Below are 24,860 nucleotides of genomic sequence, written 5' to 3'. Positions count from 1 at the left end.
AAAGCTTTCATCATAGGTCTAACTTCCAAGTTTTACATATCCAACTAGGTCATTTCCCTAATGAGACACTGGACAAAGAAAGTATGTCTCCAATTTTCTCTCTATACAAAGTGGTACAATATCAGGGAAATTTCTCCAATGGTAAGATTTTTCTATCCTAGAGTGAGTGTTGTGACACAGCAGGGAAACCACGTGAGATACCCACATCCTATATCAGAGTCCCAGCATTCCACTTCCCAGTCAGCTCTCTTCTAATGCACCTAAGAAGCAGCAGATAATGGTTCAAGTACTTGGGTCCCTGCCAGCCACCTGGAAGACCCAGATGGAGTATCTGCCTGTTGGTTTTGGCATGCCCCACGTGTAGCTGTTGCAGTCATTTGAAGAATGAACCAGTGCACAGAGGATAACTCCACTTTTCAAATAAGTGAGTGAGTGAGTGAGTGAATGAATGAAAGAAAAAACATTTTCTATTCTTTTCCATTCAAATAATCATTTCAGGGAAAACACGCATTTCTGGCAGCATATTCTAAAATAGCCAATTCTTGAAGAAATAATCCTACAAGTTAGTTGGTTGTTTTTTTAGTAAGATTCACCTGGAAGGAACATAAAAACATAACTTCCAGTGTTTTTAGGAAGAAATCAAATAATCCTTCAATTTTATTTTGCTATGATCATCTGCTCAAAATTCATAGAAGGAATAGTCTACTCTAACAATTATGAAAAACTATGACTACCTCCAGAGCCCAGTAGATGACAGAACAACTGAGAAATGAGCGTGAGTTATCTCCCCACTCGATCCCTAAAATAACTCTCTCCCTACATTTAAACTTCATAGAAATCGGGGTTGGATCCAATTTACTTAAGCCCATGCCTAAGATAATACTTGGAAAAGAGCAAGTGCTCAACAAGTTATTTTTTTAAATGAATACATTTTATAGGAACAGATAAAGCTTGCAACCAAAGCTCTTCCAATTACAAACATATTTGCTGGGACCAGCGTTGTGGTGTAGCAAGTAAAGCAGCCACGTATGACACAAGCATCCCACATAGGTGCCAGTTACTGTTCCAGTTGCTCCATTTCCAATTCCAGCACCCTGCTGATGTGCCTAGGAAAGCAGCGGAAGATGATGCAAGTGTCTGGACCCCTGAATCCACATAGGAGACCTGGATAAAGCTCCTGGCTTTAGCCTGGCCATTGCGATCATCTGGGAAATGAATCAGCAGATGGAAGATCTCCAACTCTGATTTTCAAGATAAATAAAGAGATCTTTTAAAAGTAAAAATATATATTATATATATATATATATATCACTTAAATTCTCTAATCCAATTTCAGTTTCTCACAACAGCCAAAGTAAGAAGAAAGACAAATCTTGAGCATTTCCAATGTGCTGAAATCAGTGCCTGATAAACACAGATTAAAAAGGAAGAAAAAAAAATAATAATAAAGTCCCTAATTGTATACCCACCAACAGTCTACAATCTAGAGAACAGGCTAGAAGAGGTAAAATGGGGGGAAAAAAAGACAAAATTGAAATATACTTTATTGTTTACTCTTCATACTCCTTAGTCAAAACTTCATTGACTACCAAGTCTCAGCAGGTAGAGCATTTTAGTTTTAAATACTTCTATGGCCAAGAGTTTTTTATACTACATCCAAGCCTCAGAAATGGCCAAAGAAGTATTAATCAAAGAGTTCCAATGCAATACTTTTCTACACAATTAACCTCCAATTATAGTATGTCATTCTAGCCATCAGAATAGACACATAAATACATATTCTTTATATAGAAGAATCATTAATTTCTTTTTTTTAAAGATTTATGTATTTGAAAGTCAGAGTTACCCAGAGACAGGAGAGGCAGGGAGAGGGAGGGAGAGAGGGAGAGAGGGAGAGAGGGAGAGAGGGAGAGAGGGAGAGAGAGAGAGAGAGAGGTCTTCCATCCGATGGTTCACTCCCCAATTGGCCACAACAGCAGAGCTGCACCAATCCGAAGCCAGGAGCTTCTTCCGGGTCTCCCACACGGGTGCAGGGGCCTAAGGACTTAGGTCATCCTCTACTGCTTTCCCAGGCCATAGCAGAGAGCTGGATTAGAAGTGGAGCAGCTGGGTCTCAAAGCGGTACCCATATGGCATGCTGGCGCTTCAGACCAGGGCATTAACCCATTGTGCCACAGCACTACCCCCAAATCATTAATTTCTTAAACACTGAAAATGAATCTATCAGCGCTGGCACTGTGGAACAGCAAGAAAAGCCAGCACTGCCGGCACCATATGGGAGCCAGTTCAAGACCTGGCTGCTCCATTTCTGATCCAGCTCTCTGCCACAGCCTGAGAAAGCCATAGCTTTTGGCCCCTGTACCTATGTGGGTGACCTGGAAGAAGCTCCTGGCTTTGGATCAGCCCAGCTTCAGCCATTGAGGCCATTTGGGGAGTGAACCAGCAGATGAAAGTGCTCTCTCTCTCTCTCTCTCTCTCTTTCTACTTCTCTGCAACTCTGCCTTTCAAATAAATAACCAGTTCTCTGCTGTGGCCAGGGAGTGCAGTGGAGGATGGCCCAAGTGCTTGGGCCCTGCACCCCATGGGAGACCAGGATAAATACCTGGCTCCTGCCATCGGATCAGCGCGATGCGCCGGCCGCAGCGCGCCGGCCGCGCCAGCCATTGGAGGGTAAACCAGCGGCAAAGGAAGACCTTTCTTTCTGTCTCTCTCTCTCTCTCTCTCTCGCTGTCCACTCTGCCTGTAAAAAAAAAAAAAAAAAAAAAAGCTAAAAAAAAAAAAACTACCGTAAACTCCAATAGCTCCAAAATTCTTACTTTAATATCTCAGATATTTCATAACAAGTTGTAATCAAGTTTTTTAAGAACATTCTGTTTAGCTACCCACCTAATTCAGGGTTGGCACATAGCTTCTTCACAAGTTGAAGCCCCTCCCTACTTTCAGGCACTACATTACCACATGCAATATACTTCAACTACGTCTTGATTTTTTTTTTAAGCCATTCTATCTCCTACCATCCGATAATATGACAAGTTTAAACATGTCCAGTTTATCAAAATATATTTATATTGATGTTTTAATGTTCTACACAATTATTTCTCAGAAGCATCGAAAATTAGACTCATAATTAACCTGTAAGTCCTTACAAAAACGTCATTTCCAACAAGTAGAAAAAAATGAATAGCATTTCATGCTATGTCTAACAAGAATCAGCAAATGCGATACAGGATACAACATCATGACTCAGAGTGAAACTCAGCACATGAACTGACAGTTTCTGGATCATCACTGTTCTAAAACAGACCTTCAGTTTTTAAATAGTATAAAAAAACAGTTTATTTCCAAGTCCATGAACTCTTTTTCATTAAGAATGTAAAACATACTATTGAGAATATTTATATACATAAAAAAATACAATGTGTTCAAGTTTTACCTTGAGATAATGAGATATGCAGGCCTATTTTAAGGCATCATGAAGAAAGCATTAAATAAAAATGACAGATTAAAGATATCTGTTTAATATTTTAACATGTCCTGATTTTTTGTTGTTGTCCTTTTATTTTAACTGAAAGTAAGAAGAGAAAAAGAAACAAACGAGAGAAAGAGAGAGAAAGAGTAAAAGAGAGAGAGATGGAGTCTTCTCTCTTCTGACTCACTCTCCAAATGCCCATGATAGCTAGGGATGGACCAGGCTGAAGCAAGGAGCCTGGAACTCCCTCTCCCATATGTGTGGCAGGGCACTCAGCATCTGAGCCAACACCTGTGTCCTCCCAGGATATGCATTAGTAGGAAGCTAGACCAGAAGCAGAGATGCCTGAACTCACACCAGAACCCCAATTTGGGATGCAGGCTTCCCAAGCAGTGGCAGCTTAACCCACTATGCCACAATACCCAACCCCCCTGATGAGGTTTAGATAGATAAATTACCTCACAGGATTACTGGTCAAAGACACTCGGAGGGACTCCAGGCATGTGACAAGTCTCTCATCCGCTGGCCCCATTTTCAGTTCATGGATGAATTCCTGAGGCGAGATCTGTCGGCTGCTCTTAAGACTTCCCTGCAAAGTAAGCCACAAGAAATTTAAGTCACGGATGAAGATTATCCATGAAACAAATCTAACCCACCTCTAGCAGAACACAACTACTATGATTAGCATTATTTGGGGGCATGACTTCCTTCTAACCATAAATCTATAAATCCAACATCTGCAGATCTACAAAAAGTAGTAACGGAGTATCAAATGATTTCAACATTAACATAATTGTTTTTTTCCAATGCAAAATGTCAGAACAATTAAGTAATATATTTTGGGCACACACAAAATGAAAATCAAAACTCAATTCAGGAACTACTGTATTAAATATATTAGCACCATAACTAGTACTCAAACAGTGCTTTACACTTTGTGTTTCTGTGTGGGTGCAAACTGTTGAAATCTTTACTTAATATATACTAAATAGATATTCCGTATATAAAGATAATTGACAATGAATCTAGACGTGAATGGGAGAGGGAGCGGGAGATGGGAGGGTTGCGGGATGGGAGGGAAGTTATGGGGGGAGGAAGTCACTGTAATCCATAAGCTGTACTTTGGAAATTTATATTTATTAAATAAAAGTTTAAAAATATATTAGCACCTTGAACAATACTGGAAAAGCTACTTAGTCATTAATTCATTCAATTACCATCAAAAGCCTAATTCTAGGCACTACAGATCCAAGAATTATCAAAACCTAAGTCTGGAAAGACAAACTAAGCAAGGAAATAATTGTCAGTGTAGTCTGATTCTTGTCACACAGTACCAGGGTCCAAAGAAGAAATGTCTAACTTGGCAGAGATTAGGCAAGACTGAATCACAGGAGAAAGGTATGTGAGGGTTTGGGAGACACAGAAATTAGAAAGGGATACTTTCTAGACCAAAATATAACTTAAGATACATGCCAGATCATGGAGTGATACAGCACTACTATGCAATTAGCTTTCCCAGGGGGAGATTTGGAAGAACTGCTCTACTGCAGTGTGAAATATCAACTCAAAAACTTGGAGTTCACTCATTATTCCATAACGATTGTTAATATCTCTTAAAGAAATGCTAGACACTGTTCTAAGTACCAAGAATAGAGCAGAGAAGTAGAGGAAAATTCCTGGGGGCATGTGGCTTTATGATGGAGGCAAGGGATGCAGAGAAGATGGAAATAAATGTGATAGTGAAAATATGCTGTATGTTAGATAGCAGTAAGCACTATATTGAGAAATAAAGTAAGCCCATTGGGGAAGCTGGAAGAGGAGTAGAAGTATGAGGCACACAATTTAAAATGGGGCGGTCTAAGGAATTCAAGGGCCTCAAGCTCAAGTGTGTGAATGAGGGCTCTGCAGGAATTAAGAGAGCTAACCACACAGTCATCTAGGAGAAAAGCTGCGATAGAGGGGACTGCAGATTTTTTAAGCCACCAAAAAAAACTTGGACTTTAATTCTGAGATCACAAATGAGAAGGCATATACACAGCCAAGATGAAAAACAATGAGGATGTTGAACAATAATGAAACTTCTGAATTATATCTACTTAAATTACCGATAAGACATCCAAGGGCCAGGATAGGAATTGCACTCATACATTTTCAAAAGCAGATTACTTAAGATGACAGGAAATTAGGTTTGTTCTTTTTCATTTATTTTATTAATTTGCTATAATGTTCGAGAAAACATTCCAAGTAATGCAAAACAAATTAGCACTGGGCAGACTGCTATTGATATGAACAAAAAATAGCCTAAGTGGTAATTAAAGAAAAATTCAATTGCAAAAATCTTAAGAGAATTAGAAATGATAAAGGAAATAATATTTAAAGGAGAAATGGTGAGAGCAGTGAAAATAGACGTCTAATTTTTTTAATGATAGTTACTGGTATCAAAAATAATGTATTCAATTTCCACTGAGATAGCATGTATCAATATCTTGTTTGCGTTTAAATTACTAAATTTTTGCTTGTTTAGCACAGAAAATTGGGAAAAAGCGATGGAAAGAAAGGTGCCTTCACATGATTATTAATCCAATATTTCTCCATTTTTTCTCCTCAAGAATATTCTGTAGATATTTGTAATTAAACACATGCTTTACTTGTGAAAACATGATACCTATTATCTATAGGGTACTTTTATCATTGATCTGTATACTTCATGAAAATATCCCAATATTAACAAATAAGTTCTAAAGAATGTGACTTTTTCCTGCCTACAGATTATTCATATAGCATTACTTCCTAACTAGCCCCCCATTCTTCACCATATCAGTTTCTTAAAAATCAGTTTCATAAAAATCTCAACTTCCCTATGGATGCTGTCAGGTCAATATTTTTGTGCAAAATATATCAGTAGATGTTAAAATAAATGATCTCTTGTAGTTCATTCTAAATTTATTATTGAAATAATTGATAGTGGTTTTTTCTTCACAACCAAGATGTTTTTCTTCAACATACGGGTAAATTTCAGGCAATAATTACTTTTTAAATCTAAAAATAAGCAAAAGTACACTTGGATAAAAGTGGTATTAAAAGATAAAAAACCAAAAGCCACCTGTTCTATCTCAAACCTCTCTCACAAAGGCAATCACTTAATTCCATAAGTATTTTTGCTGATACTTAGTATGTCCAAATCATGTGCTTATTCTGATATTTTTAAATTTTCAATGTTATGAAAAATAAGGATTATCCTAAAACACTGGAAGTTCTCTCCATTCTCGGAATATTTAATACTCAATTGAACCAAAAGATAACCAGATTCCTGTTCTATGAGTTCCTTATGTCACAGGAACCTCTAAAGATGAGTTCAGGCATCCAAAAGCCTAAATAATGCTTTGGTTCATTTTAATAAAACTTAACATCATGTCTCTGATAACAAAATCTTCCAGTTACTATAATGTCCATGTTGATTAACCTGAATGCCTTCCCTCTAAAATTGAGGACAGGTGAACTATGTCTGCTCTTCACATTCCTACTCAGGATGGTACCAAAGATCCCAACAAGCACGGTAAGACAATGATAGACAAACAGGTTGGAAAAAAAGTAAAACTATTTCCAAAGGACATGATTATCTATATGAATTTAGCAGGATCACAGAATAAAACTTCAATGTGTAAAAATAGTTTGCATTTTTATTTCTAAAAACTGCCAGCAACTGGAAAATGAAATTTCAAAACAGCAATAAATAACAATAAAACAATTAGGAAAATTTTTAACAAAGACAAGACCACTAGACAAAACTATAAAACACTGTGCAATTGGGGCCGGAGCTGTGGCACAGCGGGTTAATGCCCTGGCCTGAAGCGCCATGCTGGTTCAAGACCCGGCTGCTCCACTTCGGATCCAGCTCTCTGCTATGGCCTGGGAAAGCAGTAGAAGATGGCCCAAGTCCTTGGGACCCTGCACCTGTGTGGCAGACCCGGAAGAAGCCCCTAGCTCCTAGCTTCAGATCAGCTCAGCTCTAGCCGTTGTGGCCAATTAGGGAGTGAACCAGCGGATGGAAGACCCCTCTCTCTCCTTCCCTCCCTCTCTCTAACTCTTTCAAATAAATAAATCTTTAAAAAAAAAAAAACTGTGCAATTAAAACAAAAATGAAAGGATGGAGGAAGGAATGAGGGAGGGAGGGAATGAGGGAAATATGTGCTTTAAGTTGTTTATATGAAATAATGTAATCTGTTCTCTTTATATAAATAAAACATCGTGGATGGAAGTTGATGACAACCTAAATAAAGAGGTTGTATCATGCTAATGGATCAAGAAATTAAATTATGAAATCCTTTAAGAAGTACAGAATTTCATTTTTTGAAAACTAATCTATAGATTCAATATAATTACAATCAAAATATTAGCAATTCTTTTTGGAGAAATTAAAAAGCAACATCCTAAAATTTATAAGGCAGGAAAGGAAGGACATCTATAATAGCAAAAGCCATTCTGCAAAAAGAACAAGGCTTTTGCTCTCAGGTTTCAAAATTTACTATAAAGCTATAGTAACCAAATTAATAATGTTAGAATAGTGCCAGTGGAATTCAGCAAGGAAAAAGAGAACCACATCAACAAATAGTTCTCTAACAAGCAAACATTCTTATGAAGCAAAGTGAACCTAGACCCTAGACCTAAATGTAAAGACTAACACTATGAAATGTCTTGGCAAGGACAAAAATTCTGACTGCCTTGGCGAAGACAATGATTTCTTAAAAACAAAAAAAAAGGAGTAACTTTCGATTAAAATATTGATAAGTTGGAGTTCATCAAGATTTATATCCTTCACTTTTCAAAAGGCCGTTTTATTAAGAGGTTTCATTTCGTAACTTAAAGATAGGCTCCAAACTTGGGCAGGGGGTGGGGGGTGGGGAGGCAAGTGGTATCTGTAATACACGTTAAGAACTGCCTTGGGTTAGATTTTCCCTACATACAAGCTAGGTTAGCCTGTTAGTGTTTCACGGAAGCTGAGGGAAAAAACACAAGACTCTCGGGTTACACACAAAGGACTTCATGCACATGTTGGTTCTCCAGCCTCCAAATCCAACAATGAAAATATCATACCCATAATAGACGTGAGCATATGCAGTCGACTGCCACCACAGAACACTAGGCTTGAGGGAATTCACCATTTTCATAATGAGCAGTAACAAATCTTACTGCCGAGAAGGACATATAATCTCTAAAACTGCTCACTGTAAATACTACTATGGTAAGTGGGCTAGGAAATGAGAAGTCAGGCATCACATTTGTGGCATAGCCAACAAGATACAGACAAACTCAGGGCTCATGACAGTCTGCCTTTTGTAAGGATAAATGTATCTCATAAATGATGTATATTCCGATTATTTTTAAAAGCGCCTTCAACTCACAAACAGCTCAATTAAAAACAAGTAAAAGACCTCAGTCACAAAAGATAATACAAACAGTCAATGATCACATGGAAACCTGTCCGCAAAAAAATGCAAACTAACAACACAAGTGAGGTAACACGACATACCCACTTCTTAACTGGAACTCTCCTACCCTACTGATGGAGATATAAAACAGTATTGCCACTTTGGGAAAGAGTTTGACAGTTTCTTTTAAAGTTAAATATACAAGTAACCATATGACTCAGCAATGGTACAGCTAAGTGTTCAGCACACAAATGAAAAAAATTTGTGTGATGTTCAAAACTATTCAAAATACAAAAAAACTGGGAAGAACCCAAAAAAATTCATCAACAACTTGTATGTATCCATACCATAGAACATTACTCAGCAATAAAAACAATTCACTTCTAATAAATGCAAAAAAAAAAAAAAAAGAAGAAGAATCCAAAAAAGCATACTGAGTTAAAGCAACCACACACAAAAACAGTATTTGGTGTCAGGATCTGTATCTATGAAAGACCAAAACTAACCTGCCAATTTTGTCTCTGGGGCCTTTATAGCTCAGACATAGAAGCAAACCTGTCAACAATGTATATTTGGATTGGAGGATGGAAAAAAGGTGGAGAAACAACTTAAATGAGGCAGCAGGTAGATTTTACCTATAAATACTAAAAAAGACACACATGGCTACAAATAATTATTTACTTCAGCCATACTAACTTTTTCCAGTTTGAACAATTTGTTGGCTCAAGGCTCTGTACACAAGAATCCTGCCTGTAACCCTTTCTTCCTCTTACCCAAATGCCCACCACCCACTTTTACCCTTGCTCTACCCCTAGATGATGTCAGTTAGACCTAGCCTAAGAATGACTTTCTCAGGGAGACTTTTCATGAGCCACACAGAGTCTCCCTTCTATAAACTTATTTTTCATAATATCACTCTATATTAAATTAGCTTTAATTACCATTTATTAGAGGATGTAACAAGTACCAACTGTGTTTTGGGCACTGCACACAAGTGTAGGGGACAAAGGGATAAAATACAAGACAAAGATGACTCCTAGGCTTCCAACCTATGCTATGGTGCCACTACTTAAATACACAAGATGGTACAAAATGACTGACAAAAGAAGCAGTTATTTCAAAGTCACACATCTGAGCTAATGACATCTAAGAAAACAACATTTGTACATAAACCAGACTAGAGAGAAAAAAAGGGGGGGTGCATGAGAACTGGGAGAGGAGTATTGCAAGCAAATGAGAAGAGCAAATACAAAGCCCTTATGGAAGGAATGAACATGGCACATTCAAAGGAGAATAAAAACTCATCGAAGTGTCAGGAAGCATGAAAAACAGTAAGATGACAAGAACAGACAAAACAGGCAGGGATCTGATCCTGGAGGCAGGCAGCTGACACACACTAGAGCAGGCTTTTACACTTTTAAAGACTTGAAATAAAGGGGGTTGGGGCGTCAGGCCGCTGCCTGTAGTGCTAGTTCAGCTCTCTGCTATGGCCTGGGAAAGCAGTAGAGGATGGCCCAAGTCCTTGGGCCTCTGCACCCACGTGGGAGACCTGGAAGAAGCTCCTGGCTTCGGATCGGCACAGCTCCAGCCATTGCAGCCATTTGGGCAGTGATCCAGTAGATGGAATACCTCCCTGCCTCCATCCCTCCCTCCCTCCCTCTCTGCCTCTCCTTCTCTCTGTGTAACTCTGATTTTCAAGTAAAAAAATAAATCTTAAAAAAAAAAAAAAAAGAGGGAGAGAATGAAGTGTAGCTGGAATAGGAAGCAACAACAACAGCCAAACCTACTATGAAATTGCACGGGATACCCAGACTAGAACGTTTACTAGCTGGCCACTTGAAAAACAGTTTGCTGGTCTCTGATAAGGTTGTATAAATGATGGCAAGGACACCAGGTTTTATTGTTAAGTGGGATGAAAAACTATTAGAGGGTTCTGGATACATAAAGTAAGTGAATCCAGGGGCTGGTGCTGCAGTTCAGCTGCTGCCTGCAGTGCCAGCATCCCATCTGGGTGCTGATTCGAGTCCTGGCTGCTCCACTGAAATCCAGCTCCCTGCTAATGCATCTATCTGGAAAGACAGCAGAAGATGGCCCAAGTGCCTGGGCCCTTGCCACTCACATAGGAAACCCAGATGAAGCTTCTGGCTTCTGACTTCAGTCTTGCTCAGCCCTAGCTGTTGCAGCCATTTGAGGAGTGAACCAGCAGATGGAAGAGCTCACTCGCTCGTTCTCTCTGCCTCTCCTTCTCTAACTCTGCTTTTCAAATAAATAAATCTTTAAAAAGTGAATCTAATGTGCAATGATACTTACGTGGAAAAATGTGAACAAGCAGACCAGCTGAAAGGTTATTGCATAGCTGGTCAAGAGCCGATGGTAGCCCAAAACAAGATGCCAGTGATGGAAGGCCTAAGATTTGCTCAACACAAAGGCAGATTTTAAAGTGTAGAGTGGACGGGACTTGTTGATAATGTGATTGCAAAGTTTAAGTAAAATTTAAAGATGATGCCTAGGTTGTTGGTCTCAACAAGTGAACTGTGCAACCATCTACTGATGCCTGTGACCTCAACATGTGACATGAGCGGCTTTCATGGTGGACTGGAGATAAACTTGATAAGAAGTTCAAGAAGGAAATCAAGACGAATAGACAACTCTCTCATGTTTATCGATGATGCAGGGGTAGGTACAAACGTAGGAAAATAAGGAAACAAACCACCCTTGAGCAGGTAACAGAGGATGTGTGGTAGGATCTGAACACTGTAAGGGCTCACTGGTGAGCTAGGATCACTCAGAAAAGACTAATAAGCACAGGTTCCTCCCAGATGCATGCCCTGTACACTCACAGAGGTAGAGGAGGAAGGTAATCCAGTTTAACCACAGGCAGGGTTCCCACGGACAACGAGGCAAATTGAAAGTTTGTGCAAGAGAGTAAAAAACTGTGGATCTTAGGTCAAAAAGGAGAGAAATAGAGGCATGGCAGGAGTAGGAGGTGACAGATAAGAAAATGATAGAATCAATAGACTTATGTTCAATGCTCTGTAGCTTTCTTAAAGAGAGGATACTGAACAGGTAGGAAAGACAGGTAGTCTGTGCATCATATTCAGAGGTGGCATTTTACTGTTCAAAGTAATCAATCACTCAGGGTGGAGAAACAAAGATCATTGGCAGTGATAAAACCAAGTAAATGAGGAAGTGGGATGTTGACTGGATCACATATTTGAATGACGAGGTCATTTTGACAGTGGTAGTAACAGGAAGGAAAACAGTAAGGTTGGTAGCCCAATTTTCTAGGAAGGAGGAGTCTGCAAGCACAGGCCAACAAGTCTGTGTGACGCCACCCTCTCCACTAGAACGTGCCGTACAAGGACAAGGTCTGCTCCCTAACTCATCACTCTGTCATGAGCTCCTCACAAAATGCCTGGCTTTCAATGAATGAGGTACAATAAAAATCAAAGTTAGGCAAGGATTAAAAGAACATAAATCACATTGAAAAAAATCAGAAACAAATGGTTACTCAGAAAGGTGTATTTCAAATTAAAGGCAAAGAAACCGATAATTGGGAGATTAGTCTTCCACATAATAAAAGGGGGAAAATTGTTATCAAAATGTAGGTACAAAAACAGAAATTGAGAGGGGAAAATACCCTGTTACAAGAATAATCAGAAATCTTCCTTTTAAGCACAGCTCTTCTTGTGTTTCTTTCATTTTACCTAACTTCAAAGGAAGTAGAAAGTAGGGGGGAGAGTGGAAGGACACTCACCACTGCATATCTCTAAGTCCATTAGCTATGAAGATGAAAATACTTAGAAAGCTTTATCCCCTGTGGTATCAAAACACATTAGTGAGATAAGGATGTCTGCCTGACATCACAAAAATTAGAGGGATATTTATCCAACATAATTTTTAAATCTTTTTTAATCCCTTAGCAAATTTTATTCTGAAACACCAAATGTAGGATAGAAAGAAAAGTACACAGATGACTCTTGTCAAATTCCTTATAAGATGTATTTTAAGTAGTAATACACCTTTTCACATACTTCCTTTACCATTATATTTCTCTAAAACCCATCTTTCTTTTCCTATGTAGCCATTATAGGTAATAGTAAGCATTTCCTTTGACCTGTCTTGAAGAGACACTTTTGTTCCTGCTTGAATGCTTGCATTTCCTCTCTGCTCAGATGTAAGACTTATACAGTAGATGTTTCCTCGCTATTCTATCCTATTTGTTTATGGAGTAATTCCATTTTTAGGACAAAATTAAAAAAATCTCATTGCCAGTTATCAGCATAAAGTATAGAAAAAGTGACCTCCTTTCTTTTTTCAAATAATTGAATTACTTTTCTACAACCATGAAGAATCTATCATTTAATGATGGCCTGATCTTTAATACAAGTGAAATGTATATCTAGAATGCCTGCACTTTTAGCTAGAAGATGACACAATTTAAAGCCAGTGTGGGTCTGGACAATGTCCTTTGTGTACCTAATACTGTTCTTCATACTTGGGAGTTGCTTTAAGTTTGCTTAGATTATTTGAGACCCCGAAGAAGGGGTCATAAATTATGTTCTTAATGTGGTTGACCATTAACCAACTCACCAAGTCATACCTTATTCCTCCCAGAAGGTAACATATACCAAAATTCACCAGGCAGCATCTTCAACTGCATGTAGTAGCTTAACCTTTTAATCACGTTTAACCTAAAAACAAAACCAGCTTTTTTCTAACATGAAGTCCTAAAATATCCTATACAGATAAATTAAAATGAAGAAACTGTAAGGAGAGCTTGAAATATTTATATTCATGTGAAGTTAGTTTTGTACATGCTTCTCTATGACATTTACTTTGTCATTTCTGTCGCTCCCCGTTTTCGTGGAGGAGCGACACTGAACCCTGCGCTGTTCTTTCGTCTGCTCGGCCTTCCCCGGGTTTGCTGCTGGTTCTTCCCGGGTTGGCTACTGTCCCTTCCACCTCCGTGGAAGGGCAGTTCCCCCTGGCCACATTCCCCACTTCCGCAGGGGAGCGGCACACCGCCGGCCGGCTCTCTCGGGGGCTGCACAGGTGTTCCCTTAGATGTTCCTCTTAGATGTTCCTGGTGCATGCCGTCTCTCTCCTCCTTTATAGTCCTCCTCCGCCAATCCCAACTCGGCTGCCCACACGCCGAGCACGCTGCTCTCCTCCAATCAGGAGCAAGTCCTACAGTTTATTGGCTGAACTGGAGGCAGCTGTGTAGAAGCTGTTTTCTCCTCTCCCAGCGCCATACTGTGGGAGAGCAGATGCACAGAACAAGTCTTAATTCCAGTAACTCAGTCTAGTCCGAGCTGCTCCCCACAATTTCAAGCAGGTAAAATGCTGAAAACAGAAATACCAACAAAAAGCTTAAAGAGTCAAAAAGCCCAAGGTCTCAATAAGAATGTATGTGTGCAAACTCACTTGCATGTATGTGTCTGTCTCTATGCCTATGGGATTTTATTTAAGTCCTAACCATAAATTATCTCCCTCAGTGCCTTTTTAATATTCTAGTTGCTGAATTTCTGATACGTATTAAGGTGATAATATCTGTGATGAGATGGTTCAAAATGAGACTGTTTGAATAGTTTACACTGATAATGACAGTATTTTCAGAAAACAGCAGAGTCAGCATAGAACAAAACAAGGGTAAGCATAGTCACTGCCAAGAGGGTAATTATAATCTAAATTATTGCCATGTATATATTACTATTAAAATGCACTGTGACAATATCCTTACTTTCTTCAAATGACTTTAAGCATCCCTAATGTCCCTGGAAAATAAATACTAAGCTGTCACTGCAATATTAATATTCCTTTTAAGGACATTTAAAACACAAACAAGATCTCCGCTGCATATAAAATCTCTAATTCACAGATCTTTTTATGGGAACTCATAGTAGAAACTACGAAAGCTATAAAGTACTACAGAAAGATACATTTCTCAACAAAATAAAATTTAGCAAAGAACTCCCTTAAAGTATTCCCTTTTTCAATAAACATTGTGAGCACCATACGTCCTCCATATCACAAACCCCATAAGAAAAATATTCAGAAAAATTAATTGCATCTGGGGGCTGGCACTGTTGCTCAGCAGGTTAAGCCACTGCTAAAGATGCCAGCTTCCCACATGAGAACAATGGTTCAACTCCTAGCTCATCTGCTTCTGACCCAGCTCCTTACTAATGTGTCTAGGAGAGAGTGGAGGAGGGCTCAAATGAGTTCTTCAGCACCTGTCCACCCACATGGGAGACCTGGACAAAGTTCCTGGCTCCTGGCTTTGACCTGGCCCAGGTTGGGCTTTTGTGGGCATTTGGGGAGTAAACCAGCAGATAGAAGATCTCTCTCTCCTTCATTCTGCCTTTTAAATAATAATTTTTTTAGAATGTTAAGATGGGGGCCAGCACTGTGGCACAGCAGGTTAAAGCCCTGGCCTGAAACACCGGCATCCCATTTGGGTGCTGATTCTAGTCCTGGCTGCTCCTCTTCTGATTCAGCTCTCAGCTATGGCCTGGGAAAGCAGGAGAAGATGGCCAAAGTCTTTGGGCCCCTGCACCCACGTGGGAGACCTGGAGGAAGCTCCTGGCTCCTGGCTTTGGATCTACACAGCTCCAGCTGTTGCGACCATATGAGGAGTGAACCAACGGATGGAAGACCTCTCTGTCTACCTCTCTTTGTAACTCTGTCTTTCAAATAAATAAAATAAATCTTTAAAAAAAAATGACAACATGAAAATTTCATTTAAAAATATTACATCTGCACTAAACATGTACAGACTTTTTTCCTTGCCAGTATTCAAACAATAAGAGTAGAATTATTTATAATCTATATTGTATTAGGTATTAGAAGTAATTCAGAAATTAAAGTGGGATATATATAGGTTACATGCAATCATTGTACCATCACATATAAGAGACTCAAATCTGTGGATTTTGGTATCCTTGGAGGGGTCTTGGAATTAATCCACCTCAGATTCCAAGGGACAACTCTATACATACTTTATATACACACATATATACACATGCATTACATATATCAAATGCATGCAAGCACACATTTTTATTTCTAGTTCTGTCAGAGAAGGGCCTAGAAGTAAAAACAAGCCATTAGAAGACAGAGTATCCAGAACTTAGTTTCTAAATACTATTCTCCACTAAAAGAAACCAGCACTCCTGGAAGAGACAGACTGTAGTTAGGACAGTACAGGATGTTCCTGGAAGAAGGTGCACAAGATAAGCAAATATGCAAAGAACGGTGAAGATATAAAGGACAAAGGAGTCAGTCTAAAGGGGTTTCTCCTGGGCAAATCCATCAAAGTGAAGAGAGACAGGCAGTGACTTCTGAAGGAGAGCACAGTCTCCTTTAGGGTGACCAAGAAATTTCTGAAGCTAAATGGTGGTGATGGGGGCACAACACTGTGAAGGTGCTAACCGCCAGTGAATTGTGTACTCTAAAACACACTTTCATTTTTTATGTGAATTCTCCCACAACAAAGAAGTTTTAAAATGCTTACAAAATACAAAAAAACTAACCCATAGATTAGAAGCCGAGACAGAAGTTGTCTTGTGAAGAAAGGACAGTGGCTAAAACAGAGCTGGCTGGCACTCTCCTGCTTCTGAACTGGTGTAGATTACTAAGTGTTTACTCAGTGACAGCTTATTGAGCCATAGATTTCAGATCTGCAAAGTATCCAGTAGGAACAATAATCCAAAAGTACTAAAACATTTTCAAAGGCAATCTTCTTTTTTGTGCTATTGCCAGATACATTCAAATTCCTCTTAAAATTTTAATTCAGCTTTTAAAATAAAGGTGTCATTTAAAATATTTTATACAGAATACCACAACTCCTTGCTGTGCAAATTAAAGGAAAAAAAGCTACTTGGTGTGAGGTAAGGCCATTATTTTTCTTCAGCTTCTTCAGTATACCTGTTAGAACTTGAAAATACTTAGTTTCACCTGAAGAACAAATTTCAATTCAAAGATTTAAAAACAAACTAAACTTGGGGATGGGGGAGCTGACTAAACAAACATGGATGTTCTAATTTGCCAGCCTCTATTTGGTAGTTCAATGAAGGATAAAGATCTGTTCAGCACATCTGAACACACAGAAAAAACTGCACTGATGCTCTTAGTCAATGGTTCATTATCTTCTTTATTGTGTTGATTATGTTTATATAGAAAGGAAAACACAACTAAACTTCATTGGGTATTTACCAAATAAAAGGGGTTGGGGGTATAAGAAAACACCAGCTGTTCCAGTCTTTAAAATTAGGCAATTTGTTTTTCCATCCCACCAGGTAATTGTACAATTATTTGCCTCTACAATTCTGGGCAGTACTTTGAAGAATCACTGTTAAATTTACAGTTTAAGTCTATCTGCATGTTTCTCTTTTCTTGCTTTGCAAAAGAAAACCACCTGGCCTCTCTTCATATGAAGGTTACTTCAGAACATTCGAGGGAAAGTGAAATAAAATGGTAAGGTTATTTGGGGGGCCGTTATTGTGGAACAACAGTTAAGTCACTGCTTGTGACGCCAACATCCCATACTGGAGCACCAGTTCAAGGCACTGATGCTGTGCTTCTGATCCAGCTCCCTGACAATGCACCTGGTACAGAGGAGAGGGGCAGAGAAGCGGTACAGGACATGATGACTCAACTCCTTGGGCTCTGGCACCCACGTGAGAGACCTGGAGGGAGTTTCTGGTTCCAGATTTCAGCCTGGCTCAGCCCTTGTTGTTGAGGATATTTGGGAAGTGAACCAGCAGGAGGAAGATCTACCACTTCCTCTATCATTCTGCTTTTCAAATAAATTACTTTTTGAAAAGTTTATCTTTGGTGAAAAAAATTTCAAAATCCATGCATAGTTTGTTCATAGCATATATTTTCCATGAATGCTTTGAAAGTATCCTCATATATGCAAACCAACTGTAAGTCTAACTGATTTGTATCAGCAAGAAGCTCAAAAATCCAGAACAGCTCAAAATCCAATACACTCTCTAAATTATTCCTCATATAAATAACAGTAACAGGTATGGTACAAAAAATGGAGGGGGAAAAACAAAAACCTTTGGATCACATCTCACTACTACCAGCTTTGGGACTCTGGCCTCTGGTTTCCTCAAAATAAAATGTTCGCAGTGGTTATCTAGTGGAAGGAGCTGCAAAATTTAAATGTGCTTGGAATATACCCAGATTATTGTCCTAAATATAGTTTAATTTGCATCTTTTCAAACTATACACTTTGTAGGTCAATGAGAAGGATGGACTCAAGGTCTAGAGGATGGTAAGAGATAAATTAATGAACTGACCAAAATGTGCAGAAGCAACAGAAGCACAGCAAAGTGGTTTATAATGCATCCCAACATACTTCGTCCTCTGTGTAAGAAAAGACAGACAAAAAAAATGCTAAAGTTGTTTTTTATACTTCCTGGTTCCTGGCAGTACCATGTTCTAAACAGATAGCATATAAATTTTTTGCATATTTTTAAGATGGCACTTGCGCCATCTTCTGCTGCTTTTCCCAGGCCATTAGCAGAGAACTGGATCAGATATGGAGTAGCTGAGACACAAACCAGCACCCACGAGGCATGCCATTATTGGGGCAGCGCTGTGGCTCAGCGAGTTAAAGCCCTGGCCTGCAGCGCCAGCATCCCATATGGATGCCGGTTTGAGTCCCAGCTGCTCCACTTCCAATCCAGCTCTCTGCTATGGCCCGGGAAAGCAATAGGTGATAGTCCAAGTCCTTGGACCCCTGCACCCACGTGGGAGACCAGAAGAAGCTCCTGGCTTTGGATCAGCTCGGGTCTAGCTGTTGCAGCTATTTGGGGAATGAACCAGTAGATGGAAGACCTCTCTCTATTTCTCTGGCTCTACCTCTCTCTATAACTCTTTCAGATAAATAAAATAAATCTTTAAAAAAAAAAAGGAATGCCAGTATTGCAGGAAGAAACTTTACTCACTATGCTACAATGCTGGCCCCTAGATACTTTTTTTTTAAATACTTCTCAAAGAACAAAGTAACTCCACTGAACTATGCTCTTGAGAATACTGACAAACATGAAAATTAAAAACTTTGAAATCCTAATTTTATAACTCTATAATTTCTAGGGTGATCTATAACTGTTATCCATCTGAAATATTTATTCAATAAACACTTATCTAATACGTAGTATAATATTGGGACTCAAAAATTGCTAAGAAAATTCTGCCCATGAGATGCTCATCTTTAGATGGAAAAAAGCATCTACACAGTTACAGGGAAGGGAAGCCTGGATCTGAATCCAGTCTATGTGAGCAGAAAGGAGGATGTCCCAGTTGTTACCTGGGTAAACAGGGACAGTTCTCCTGACAGAGTTAACCCTCAAAAGGTGGGGATTGGAAGGAGAATAAACAAACAACAGTGTCGAGGCGCAGGTCAAAGAGCTTGTGGATTTTAGGAACTACATTCCCATGTTATAGGTAGTATACGAAGTGGAAACAGAGGGAAAAAAAAAAAAAACCACCAGAACATGAGAGGCACTAGCCCACTTCTAGTAAAAGGAAGTCACTGCAGGACTGGAAATAAAGTGTTTGAAAAAAAAATAAAAAAGCTTTATATTAGGAAGACACTCAAGCAACAGTGAGGAAGACACTCATGAGCCTACAAGAAGGCTTGTAAGATTCCCAAGACATCGCTTCTCGACCTTTTGGCTAAGATCAAGTGAAGATTCCCAAGACATGGGTTTGTAAGAGAATAAATTTTCTCAGTTTTACTATAAACTTAAGCGGGGAGGGGGGCGGGGCGTGTGTGCTATCAAGACGCAGATGAAAGGAATTACTATAATTCATTCCAAATTGTGTTCACCCCACATAAGGAAATATGTCGGTTGCCAAAGCAATTAAAAGATAAAACAACGTGAGAATTATTTCTCCCGTTAATAGACAACCACCGGGCTGCAGCTGTGGCATAGTGGGTGGAGCCACCATCTGCAGTGCCGGCATCCCATAGGGGTGCCTGTTCAAGTCCCAGCTGTTCCACTTCCGACTCTGCTCTCTGCTAATGCACCTGGGAAAGCAGCAGAGGACGACCCAAGTACTCGGGCCCCTACGTCCACATGGAAGACCAGGAAGAAGCTCCTGGCTTCTGATTTACTTACCATATGGTTGGAGCTGGGTACATCAGTGGATGGCAGATCTCTGACTCTGCTTTCCAATGAATAAATCAGTCTTTTTAAAATTTAAACATAAGAAAATCAAATATCCCATGATACATAAATATGACATATGCATGTTATATTTCTGATAATTAAATCACAATTCTGAAAGATATCACTGTTTATACTTTTTACAGTCACTATCACAGGTCATGATTCCCAATTAAGTACACTGGTGTTAATGGTAAATATTTAGCAACCATCTCTCAGAAAAAAAAACAGTTGGTAGTGTCTACTGATTTATATGATGGAAATCCTCACAGACTGCTATCATATGCAACCAACACAATGACACTAAACAGAAAGAAATACTGATTCTAGACCACCACTGACAAACACACTGAACTATATTAATATGGCTGTGAAACATACTATGATCATAACTCACTTTTATTCATAAATAACTTATTGTGTCTATTCTACATTCCAGGAGGGGACAGGATAGGATGGGGGCAGGGCAAAAATTACACAATCCCTGTCTTCAGTGAAAAAGAAATTTTCTGTAAACCAGAAAGGTATAATGCCATATGATATTCAAACTGTTTAAAAATAACATGCTTATTACAAATATGTATCCAGCATTCTAAATTGTATTTTAAAAATTATATTCTTGCTTAAAGTCTGTCTCTTTTGATTTACATCTCCCAAAGCAGTTACTTACCACTACTTATTAAATGCAATATATACTTAAGGCCCAATATGCATGACAAAATGGCATACACATAGCTTTTTATTCAGCCAACATTTACTGAAAGCCAGATGCAAATAAAGATAGGAGACCCTTTGCTAGGATGATAGACCGAAGTGACTAACGTATGCTGTGACCTCAAGTTTAATTCCTTCACGACAAATTTATTTGCCATTTTCAATTTATGCCTTAAGATTAGTCTTTAATGTTCCTCAACTTCTTTCGTTTGAGCCGATTTTAAAATATGGCAACTTATACTATATTAATAATTTCTGAAAGAAACTATATTGCACTCTGATATGGTTCCCTAGAAAATTTTTAAACTGTTAATTTCTTTATTCGCTTAGCTGGAAATGTAGTTTTTTCATAACCACAAAAGCACAATTTCTTACCTAACTTCACTCTCTCCTTTTCCATCAGCAGGAAATCATGCAAAAAACCTGGTATATAACCCCCTATCTCTCTCAATCTCTAAACATAATCCCATATAGATATGTATATATGTACAGACCTAATGAAAGTTCTTTAACTTTTCTGGTTGCATTCCCTTAATTTTTAAAAATTATTCATGAGAAAAACAGAGACAGACACACATATATGCTTCCTTCTGAAAGTTCACTCCCCTCAGTTGCCATCAATGGCCCTTAACTGGGAACTCAATCCAGGTCTCCCACATGGAGACCAATTATCTGAGCAATCATAGACACTACCCAGGGTCTACATTAGCAGGAAGCTGGAGCTAACAGAGGAGCTGGGTATCAAACCCAAGCATTTCTTTACAGGGTGGTGCCTTAACCACTGAGCCAAATGCCTGTCCCTCTAAACATTCTTTAATATGGTCCTAATATTCCAACATATGAGTAACTGTAATTTAGTCAGTCTTTAAGATTTATTTATTTGAAAGAGTTACAGAGAATGAGAAACAGACTACTGGTTCATTCCCCAGATGGCCACAATGGCCAGCACTGGGCCAGGCTGAAACCAGGAACCAGGTGCTTCTGAGTCTGAGCCACCCAAGTCTCCCACATGGATGACAGGGATCATCAGCAGGGAGCTGGATCAGAAGTGAAGCAGTCAGGACATGAACCAATGCCTATATGGGATGCTGGCATCACGGGCTATAGCTTTATTCATTATGTCACAATGTTAGCCCCAGCCACGGCCTATTAACACAGTATATATTATTACATGAAACACATCTTTGTGTATGTGTCTTCACCTTCTAGTGCTTTGTTTCTTTGTCACAGTTCCAGTAGAACTCTTAGGTCAACGAGTATGTGAATTTTCCTCTTTCATAGACATTTCTGACTGCTTTCCAAAAATGCTGTTATCTGTATACTTTCACCCATGGCTGGTGGAACTGTGTGTTTCCCTCCTACAATAGTATAATACATGATGGGTTTAAATTAATTTGAATATTGCTAACAAAATCTTTACATCTGTTTCAGTTTTGCTTTGTTCTCGTCTTTTCAGATCCTTAGCCAGTTTTTTTCTTGGATTTTTGTTAGGATGAATCTCTTTCCAGCCAATTCATGAAAGCTCATTGAAAGGTACAGGTATTGCTCTGTCAAAATCATTGGAATTATTTTAACTTTTTGCCTATGTTTAATTTGTCCCAAAGTTCACATTGGCTTTTTTAAACAGTTCCCTCACTCCAACCCCTCCCCCCCGCCCCTGCTTCATTTAATTTGAAGCAAAGAGAAAACTTCTTTCCACTGGTTACTCCCCAAAGGCCAAAACCACTAAGTCTGGGCCAGGGCAAACCCAGGAGCCAAGAATTCTATGTGGATCCCCCACATGGGTGACAGGAACCCAAGTACTAAAGCCAATACCTGATGCCTCCCAGGGTGTGCATTAGCAGGAAGCTGGAATGTGAAATAGAGCTGTACTCAAATTCAGGCACCCTGACATGGAATATGGGCATCTTAATTGCCATGCCAAATACCCACCCTCTTTTTGTTCTAAATAAGTGATCATGTCTATATTGTCCTTTACAGTTATAAGGTTTCTAGGTTTTAGAGAAAACCATTCTGCAGTCAGAAATGAAGACACCAGTGTTCAGAAAGAGGACAAAGAGAGATTAGGTAGAGAACTGCCTCACATGAGACCCTGTTCTAGCCACCTCTGGCTTTATCATTTCTCGTTCCAGTAAGATCTCCTGTTTGCTCAATTAGTTCAAGTCAAGCTTCTCATACCGATAATCAGAAGACTAAGACTGTCGTGTACTTACTCAAATGAATGGTTAAGTGTGATATACCAGTACTAAAAAATTAGTGCCCATGTCAGTGTTCCTAAATCTCTACATGTTTGTATGAAGAAACTATCACTACATAACTTATTTTAAGGAAAAAAGAATGTAATTATTTCTTAAAGCACCATAGCTAAAGCTTTTAAGTTTATACATAATTGACAGCATTATTTAAATTACTCCAAAGAACTACAGTGATAATACCCATAGAATATTTGATTATTGCCTTTTTCTTAATGTTAATAAAGTTTTTATTCTTTGATTTTTATATCTTTTCATTTCCTAAGTGAGATAAATCTCACTTCCAAACACTGGACCAGAAAGTTATGAACATGATGGTGAATGTTTAATTTTAGAAAGCACCCGTATTTTCATGTTTTTCCTCTGACCTTAACCTTGAGGTCACTTTTGTGTTATTTTTTCCAATTAAGTTTGTTGTTATCTATTTGTACCCAAAGAGAATCTGACACTAAGGTTTTCATTCCTATTTCTCATGTTCCCTTCCTGTGTATTCTGTCTCTCCCAACAGGACAGTATCCATCAGTATCTATTACATCCCTCACAGCTCTAGGCTTCCACTGCCAAGTTATAATTGACCTTAACAGGGTTAACCATGGCTTCTAAGGCCCCCTACCCTTACTCAAATGGAACAGCTCCACTCTTGTCTTTCAGATACACATATGCAGAATTAAAGAAGTCTGGTTCGGACTTCATTTTGTTCTTGCACTAAACAGAATTTAAGACTCATTAATCTCCATTAATATTTGTTTCTATTTTCCAACCTGAAAGAGGTCTCATGATAGCCTTCAGATCCTTTTACTCATATCCTATTTCCTTCAATGCCTGATCAAAATCCATGAGATCCTTTCAAACTATCCTTATCTCCACTCTACCCTCAACATGTGGCTTTGTCACTGATTTCACTAAGAGGACAAAAGACGAGCAAAACGAACTGACTCAGTTTCCCTCTTGGAAAAGGAGACTACGTTTCTTCTATTTATACTTAAATCATCTTCCTCAAAGTAACAAGTGTTCTCCCTTGTTTTTACGACATCTAAATCCAAACCTTCAGTCTAATCCCAGCACCTATTCCCCCCTTTTCTCTATTATCTTCTTCTCTGCAGAGGCTGCTTTGTCCAAAAAACTTTGCAAAAGGAACCACCCTCTCACCCAAATCTCCCTCAAATCTTTCTAGTAATTCATTTGGCCACTAATTCATCTCTATCAGTTGTTTGTGGTAGATATTAGGGATAAAGTATGGAGTAATCTCAGTATTTCCTTCCCCACCACTAATTTCATATACCTTCAGATTTGGTTTGAGTCTGAAATCTTTACATACACTAAGTAGGATAAGTCTCCCTTTCAGACACTTTACTAGAAAGCTGTCAATAAGATGGCCGACACTCAATTTTATAAAATATTTACATGTTTGTTCTCTGACCTTAACCTTGAGCTCAGCTCTCTCCTAGGTCTGCTCTTACAAATGACTATTAGGGAATAATTCCCTAATCCACAAGTCCCTTCCCAGTATTTACCCACCAATCTCCAGAAGCAAGATATTGTTGAGGGCCAGTGCTGTGGCACAGTGGGTTAACGCCCTGGCCTGAAGCACAGGCATCCCATATTGGCGCGGTTTGAGACCAGGCTGCTCCAGTTTCCATCCAGCTTTCTGCTATGGCCTGGGAAAGCAGTACAAGATGGCCCAAGGGCATCTTTGAACCCTGCACCCAAGTAAGAGACCCGGAAGAATCTCCTAGCTCCTGGCTTCAGATTGGCACAGCTCCGGTCATTGTGGCCAACTGGGGAGTGAACCAACAGATGGAAGACTCTC

The 24,860-nt window shown here is 39.0% G+C and overlaps 1 protein-coding gene across 5 annotated transcripts in view; it reads right to left on the bottom strand.

Moving 5' to 3' along the window:
* Nucleotides 1-24,860, bottom strand: part of DIAPH3 (diaphanous related formin 3) — a 544,053-nt gene that overhangs the window by 416,820 nt on the left and 102,373 nt on the right. For all 5 annotated transcript variants that reach the window (XM_051850009.3, XM_051850008.3, XM_089303626.1 and 2 more), the window contains one exon: nucleotides 3,928-4,058. In XM_051850009.3, coding sequence (XP_051705969.3) covers nucleotides 3,928-4,058 — 131 coding nt within the window. The remainder of the gene's footprint in view (nucleotides 1-3,927; nucleotides 4,059-24,860) is intronic.

Source organism: Oryctolagus cuniculus, chromosome 9, assembly GCF_051225735.1.
Source record: "Oryctolagus cuniculus isolate XC-2025 breed Fujian yellow rabbit chromosome 9, ASM5122573v1, whole genome shotgun sequence".
In the NCBI taxonomy this organism is placed as follows: Eukaryota; Metazoa; Chordata; class Mammalia; order Lagomorpha; family Leporidae; genus Oryctolagus; species Oryctolagus cuniculus.
The sequence above is the reverse complement of the archived record's forward strand: the minus strand, read 5'-3'. Positions and strand labels throughout refer to the sequence as shown.